This window comes from Lethenteron reissneri, unplaced genomic scaffold (assembly GCF_015708825.2).
Source record: "Lethenteron reissneri isolate LAM-NWPU_2019-01 unplaced genomic scaffold, ASM1570882v1 scaffold_1212, whole genome shotgun sequence".
Lineage (NCBI taxonomy): Eukaryota > Metazoa > Chordata > Hyperoartia > Petromyzontiformes > Petromyzontidae > Lethenteron > Lethenteron reissneri.
This window is the reverse complement of record NW_026890907.1, coordinates 1-7,712: the sequence shown is the minus strand read 5'-3', so window position 1 is coordinate 7,712 and position 7,712 is coordinate 1. Positions and strand designations below refer to the sequence as shown.

The window sequence follows — 7,712 nt, the reverse complement described above, 5'->3', positions numbered from 1 at the left end:
CCCCCACCACATCTTCCAGCTCCCCCAACTCTCACTCTTCCCTCCCATCTCCTCGCCCCCCCCCGACCCTCCCCATCTCATCCTCCCCTCCACCCCCTCCCATCACCAAACTTCCCCCCCCCCCTCTTTTCGTCCCTCCCATACCCATCTCCCCCACCCCCAGCATCACCCCCGCTCTCTTTACCCCCCCCCCTCTCCCGCCTCTCTCTCAATCTCACTCCCCCTTCACCACCCCGCCCCCTCCCTCCCCTTACCCCCTCGCTCCCCCCCCCCCCCACTCCGAGGTGTCCCCCGTGCCGCGGCTCCCAGCCGGGCTCAGGTGCGCGCCGCGCCGCAGGAGCCATGATCCCCTCTCACGCCGCCACCAGCAGGGCCAATGGCTTCGCCCCTCGCTACTCACCGGGACAGAACCCCCCCGCACGGGGCTCCTCTTCGGGGAACGCCGAGCTCATACTGCTCAGAGACACGCAAGCACCGCCACCGCCATCGCCATCATCAGCAGCAGCAGCACCGCCCGCCGTATCCGACGCTCTTCTTCTCGAGTCTCGAGGTGCCGCGCTGAGTCGCGACCCCGCGGCGCCGCCGGGCAGCGCTGGGGAAGCTCCGCGAGACACGTGGGGGAGGAAGGTGGACTTCCTGCTGTCCGTCGTCGGCTTCGCCGTGGACCTGGGCAACGTGTGGCGGTTCCCTTACGTGTGCTACCAGAACGGTGGAGGTGCGCTCCGGAACACGTGTCTGTGTGCGTGCGTGCGTGACTGTGTGTGTCTGCGTGCGTGCGTGCGTGTGTCTGTGTGTCTGTGTGTGTGCGTGTGTGTGTGCGTGCGTGTGCGTCTGTGTGTGCGTGTGTGTCTGTGTGTATGTGTGTGTGCGTGCGTGTGCGTCTGTGTGTGCGTGTATGTCTGTGTGTGTGTATGCGTGTGTCTTTGTATGTGCATCTGTGTGTGTCTGTGTGTATATGTGTGTATGCGTGTGTCTGTAAATGTGCATCTGTGTGTGTGTCTGTATGTGTGTGCATGTGTGTGTCTGTGTATGTGCATCTGTGTGTGTCTGTGTGTGTGTCTGTGTGTGTGCATGTGTGTGTCTGTGTATGTGCATCTGTGTGTGTGTGTCTGTATGTGTGTGAATGCGTGTCTGTGTGTGTCTGTGTATGTGTATGTCTGTGTGTGCATCTGTGTGTGTGTGTATCTGTATGTGTCTGTGTGTGTTATGGGGAGCGGTGGTGTAGCGGTTAGCGCGCTGGGCTACGAACCTGACGCACCGAGTTCGATTCCCGCTCACGGCCAACACCAGTGACGACTATCTGAACCGGTCCTGGGCCTCCCGTAGGTCGACTCAGTCTCAAATTATTGCCTAGTACGATGTGTAAATATCGCCACTAGGGAGACAAAGGCGGCCAGGCGTGGTGCTGGCCACCCACCCCTTCGTGTGCCGTTCCGGCCTTGCTGCTCGCTAAAAGCACTTGCCCCAACAGTCTGCTACAGGCTACACGGGGGATCTTCGTGTTATGGGGAGCGGTGGCGCAGTGGTTAGCGTGCTACGCTACGAACCAGAGGTCGCAAACGGGTTTTGATTCCTTACCCGTACCCGGCCGCACCAGGGTCGCAAACGGGTACCCGTACCCGGCCGTACCCGTACCCTAGCCGTACCCGGCCGGGTAGGGTACGGGTACGGCCGGGTACCTGATTGCGACCTCTGGGATGAAGCCATGTTGCAGGCGCGGGTGGGTTGATTCTCGGAACTTGAATTGTGAGAAGAGACAAGACGTTGGGAAATGAATGACAAACAGTTACTCACCAGTGACTCACAGTCTACCCGTACCCAGGGTCGCAAACGGGTACCCGTGTGCTGTGTGTATGCTGTGTGTATGCTGTGTGTATGCTGTGTGTACGCTGTGTGTGTGCTGTGTGTGTACGATGTGTGTGTGCTGTGTGTATGCTGTGTGTACGCTGTGTGTGTGCTGTGTGTGTGCTGTGTGTGCTGTGTGTACGCTGTGTGTACGCTGTGTGTACGCTGTGTGTGCGCTGTGTGTACGCTGTGTGTACGCTGTGTGTACGATGTGTGTACGATGTGTATGTGCAGTGTGTGTGCGCACGCTGCCGTCTTTACTTGAGCGTCATTCAACATTGTTATGTTAAATTGTTGCTACATTTATCTAAACTTTGTTAAATGTAAAATGTTAAAAACTCTGTACGCTTTAAATGTCTCGATGTAACCCAGCACGGTTGGCTGCGAGCGGTGCGAAATAAGTTTAACACACACACAAACACACACCACAAACACACACACACAAACCACACACAAACACACACACACACAACACACACAAACACACACAAACACACACAAACACACACAAACACACACACAAACACACACACACACACACACACACAACACACAAACACACACACACAAACACACACAAACACCACACACACACAAACAAACCACACACAAACACACACAAACACACACACAAACACACACACACACAACACACACACACACAAACACAAACACACAAACAACACACACACACAAACACACCACACACAAACACACACACAAACACACCCAAACACACACACACACAAACACCACACACACAAACACACACACAACACACCACACAATCACACACAAACACACACACAAACACACACACAAACACACAAACAAACACACAAACAAACACACACAAACCACACACAAACACACACACACACACACACACACACACAAACACACACACTAACACACACAAACACACACACAAACAAACACACACAAACACACACACACAAACACACACAAAACACACACACAAACACACAACACACAAACACAAAACACCACACACAACACAACACACACACAAACACACACACAAACACACACACACAAACACACAAACACACACACACAAACACAAACACACACAAACACACACACAAAACACACACACAACACACACACACAAACACACACAAACACACAAAACACACACACACACACAAACACACACACAAACACACACAAACACACACACACAAACAACACACACACACACACACACACAAACACACACACACAAACACACACACCACAAACACACACACAAACACACACACACACTAACACAAACACACACACAGGTCGCCCTGACAGCAGACCGTCGTGTTCTTAACCTTTCTGGGGATCATTGAGTGTCCGGGCTAATGAACATGACGCGGGACGACTGACGAGTAGGGGGGGGGGCACAAGGGCGAGGGGGGCACTGGCACTTGGAATCGCCACGAGTCGTCGACTCCGGGAGCACGTGACCGCGTTTGGCGTGCGGCGCGCGCGTCCGCCTTTGTCTTCCCCAACCCCGTAATGTCCACGAGGCGTGTCGGGCTACTCGTTTAGGGCCGAGTGTACCTAACGGTGGCCCACGCGAGGTTGAACCGCCGATCGCCACCGACAAAGAGTGTGTGTGAGTGCACGCATCACCACGACACGAGTGTGTGAGTGTGTGTGTTGTGTGTGAGTGTGTGTGTTAGTGTGTGAGTGAGTGTGTGAGTGTGTGTGAGTGTATGTGAGTGTGTGTGTGAGTGTGTGAATGAGTGTGAAAGTGTGAGAGTGTGAGTGCGTGAGAGTGAATGAGTGTGAGTGGGGAGAGTGAGTGAGTGGGAGTGTGAGAGTGTGTGAGTGTGAGTGAGTGTAAGAGTGTGAGTGCGTGAGAGTGAGTGAGTGTGAGAGTGTGAGTGAGTGTGTTAGTGTGTGAGTATGTGAGTGAGTGTGTGAGTGAGTGAGTGTGTGAGTGAGTGAGTGTGTGAATGAGTGTGTTAGTGTGTGTGAGTATGTGTGTGTGTGAGTGTGTGTGTGTGAGTGTGTGAGTGAGTGAGTGTGTGAGTGTGTGTGAGTGAGTATGTGTGAGTGTGTGGTGTGTGTGAGTGTGTGAGTGAGTATGTGAATGAGTGTGAAAGTGTGAGAGTGTGAGTGCGTGAGAGTGAATGAGTGTGAGTGGGGGAGAGTGTGAGAGTGTGAGTGGGAGTGTGAGAGTGTGTGAGTGTGAGTGAGTGTAAGAGTGTGAGTGCGTGAGAGTGAATGAGTGTGAGAGTGTGAGTGAGTGTGTTAGTGTGTGTGAGTATGTGAGTGAGTGTGTGAGTGAGTGAGTGTGTGAGTGAGTGAGTGTGTGAATGAGTGTGAGTGTGTGAGTGTGTGAGTGTGTGAGTGTGTGTGAGTGTGTGAGTGAGTGAGTGAGTGTGAGTGTGTGTGAGTGTGTGTGTGAGTGTGTGAGTGTGTGAGTGTGAGTGAGTGTGAGTGTGAGTGAGTGTGTGAGTGTGTGAGTGTGTGTGTGAGTGTGTGAGTGTGTGTGAGTGAGTGTGTGAGTGAGTGAGTGTGTGAGTGTGAGTGAGTGTGTGAGAGTGAGTGTGAGTGAGTGTGTGAGTGAGTGTGTGTGAGTGTGTGTGTGACGTCACCACGGTTGTTGTTGTGTGTGTGAGTGTGTGTGAGAGTGTGAGTGAGACTTTCTCATCTGCGCCGCGGGACTGCATCGTTACCTGGTTTACAAGCTGGGGGGGGGGGCGGTGGCGGGGGGCTCATACGCGAACTCAGGAGAGGCGGTGTAGGGGTGGGGGCCTGCTCCGCGTTAAACCAACTCGGAGCAAACGTGAACGGCGACAGCGGGTCCCGCGATGCTGCCGCTCATGTGAAACACCGCGCCAGGGATCGCGTGCTTTTGACTCTGCGAATTTAGAACTTGGGGGGGTGGGGGGGCTGAAGCTTCAGTAGGGGAAGGGGGGGGGTCAGGGTTCAGCTCACTTCAGCCCCCCAGATGCTGCGGGAGTGCTCTGCGTACACACAGCGTACACACGTGTCGCATTGCCTCTCCGGCCAGACGCAGCTGCCCGGTCTCCAATCTCCCCCTCGGCTAACCCGGCTACCACGGGGGTCCCGGATGGATGTGCCCCCCTCCCCGCGCCACCCCCCCCCCCCAGGAGCCTTCCTCTTCCCCTACATGGTGATGGTTGTGTTTGGGGGGGTCCCTCTCTTCTACATGGAGCTGGCGCTGGGGCAGTTCCACCGAACGGGAGCCATCTCGCTGTGGAGCAAGATCTGCCCCCTCTTCAAAGGTACGGGGACACGGGCGGGGAGCGGGGTGTCAGGACATTCGGGCACACAGCGGCAGCGTAGTGCACAGGCGTGGTCGTATACAGGTACGCCCGTCATATAGGTGTGCACACATATGGGGGTGCTGGTATACACGCGGGCCGGTATATAGGTACAGTACACATATGCCCATTTTCAGGTGTGGGGTCGTCCATAAATGACGTCATGCATATGGGGGGGGTCAGACATTTGTGACGATGTGTGACGGGGGGGTGGGGGTTGAGAAATGTGACGTCACATCAAAATGCGCAACTTTTAATAAATACAGACAACACGTTCTACTTAATTAAATAGACGTTTTAATAAATGTTTTCTCTTACAACATCAGAGTGCAGCGCCATATTAAATACGCACTACAATGACAATAGTTTAAAGAGATTTGAAGCATGTTTTATTTTGGGGGGGGAAGCTTTGTGACGTCATATTTGAGGGGGGGGGGTCTGACTTTTTGTGACGCCGTGTGACGAAGGGGGAGGGGGGTCAAAAATCGTCAAAAATCGCGTGACGTCATTTTTGGACGGCCCCTGTATCTGTATACAGGTGTGTCTGTGCGCAGCTGTATATATACAGGTGTTTGTCAACAGGTGTGCCTCTATACCCATGTGCTCGTATCTCGAGGTGCCCGTGTGCACGTGTCGCTCTCTGCTGTACCCCCCCCCGCCCCCCTAACACCCGGGATCCGACCCGCAACCCCCCGGCGCCAGGCGTGGGCTACGCGATCTGCGTGATGTCGCTCTACGTCGCCTTCTACTACAACACGGTGATCGCCTGGGCGCTGTTCTACCTCTACTCGAGCCTCACCGCGGAGCTGCCCTGGGCGCACTGCGACAACGCCTGGAACACTCCCCACTGCTCCGACTACTTCCTGCGCGACAACTCCACGTGGGGGGCGCACTCGCGATCGCCCGCCGAGGAGTTCTACACGTGAGCTGCGTCGGTGGGGGTGTGGGGGGGGGCGGGGTGTGGGGGGGGGCGGGGGGGGCAGACAGGGTGATACCGGAGTCACGTGTGGGACATGGGCGGGCGGGACGTGCGGGGGGCCACAGAACGCGTGGGACATGTGGCTCTTGACTCGGGTGCAAGCGCAACAAGCAAAAACATGAACAAGAAACATCTTAAAGTGACTTCACGCAACAGAAAAATCCAGGGAAAAACATCAAAGTCTTCCAGAAAAACACTGCGTTTCAACGCTGTGTACAAACATCCCAGTGGGATGCAAGTCAAACAATAACAAGCATAAGACAATTTTGATTACAGTTAACAGTCTAACTCTGTACTACAACAAACAAATATGGGTAAACCAAAACGTTTACGAACTCACCGAAATAAAGCGATAAAAACAATGTAACAGTGATCATAGGAACTGTGATTCAAATGTAACAATAAACGATATACACATAACATGTACGACCAAACTTTGCAGCCATAGCTGGCAGCATGAGTCCCTCCATAACAGCAGGAGTATCAGTTAGGAGTATCAACATTTTTCAATGCACAGCAGCGGACCATGCGTGGAACGCATCATCGCTACGACTACCATCACCAACATCATCACATCCCTTCCAAGACAACGATCCCCCGTGTAGCCCTATCAGACTGTTGAGCAGCACCTACGAAGGCCGGTGCCGCGCACGAGGGTTGGGTGACCAACACTACGCCTCCGATTAGCACGCTTGGCTACGTACGGTGCGAAAGAAGTCCATCGTATATCCCGACTGATAACACTGGTCAACAACAACAAAAACATATTTTTCTGGCCTGGACTTTTGCAGCTGTTTTAGACTAATTTCAGGGTGCTGATTCCAAATCTGATCTCAGATTTGCTCTATCACATCTCGTTTTTATGCTATCGGCATACCCCATTTTCATTGATTTTACCCGAAATTAACTCTGTCACTTATGATTGCAAGTTGTTGCGAGTCAGTGACTGCTTTAGTATATGGTGCTGTATTTTTAGGATAGTGTGTTTATAATATAATTTTATGTAGATATCCACATTTATTTTTTTTTTCTGCAGTTTTTTTTGAAAATGCAATATTTGATATCTCAAAAACCTGATGTGATAGACAAAAACTGTGTAGACCCGTGTAATATTTAAACATCGCACCAGCGACCTATTCGCATATTCACTGTCGCCGGTGTTGGCCGTGAGCGGAAATTGAACTCGGGTGACCGGGTTCGTAGCGGAGGGCGCTAATCACCGTGCCACCGCTCCCTCTTCCACGCGCCACACTCTACCACCATTACCACGGCCACCACCACCATCACGACCACCCCCACCACGGCCACCACCACCTCCACCACCACCACCCCCACCACCACGGCCACCACCACCGCCACCACCACCACCACGGCCACCACCACCACCCACATCACCACCACCACCATCACCCCCACCACCACCACCACGACCCCCCCCCCCCCCCACCACCCACATCACCACCACCACCACCCACATCACCACCACCACCACTACCACCACCACCACCACCACCACGGCCACCACCACCACCACCCCCACCACCATCACCACGGCCACCACCACCCCCACCACCACC

General features: G+C 53.8%; 1 protein-coding gene across 1 annotated transcript; it reads left to right on the top strand.

The window, feature by feature from the left end:
- Nucleotides 1-327: 327 nt before the first annotated feature.
- On the top strand, nucleotides 328-6,078 carry LOC133361736 (sodium-dependent serotonin transporter-like; the record flags this gene model as incomplete). The annotated part of the gene is made up of 3 exons (XM_061580734.1): nucleotides 328-715; nucleotides 4,983-5,117; nucleotides 5,859-6,078. Coding segments are annotated over exons 1-3 (728 nt in total), but the record flags the coding sequence as incomplete, so codon positions are not given.
- Between the last annotated feature and the right edge of the window lie 1,634 nt (nucleotides 6,079-7,712).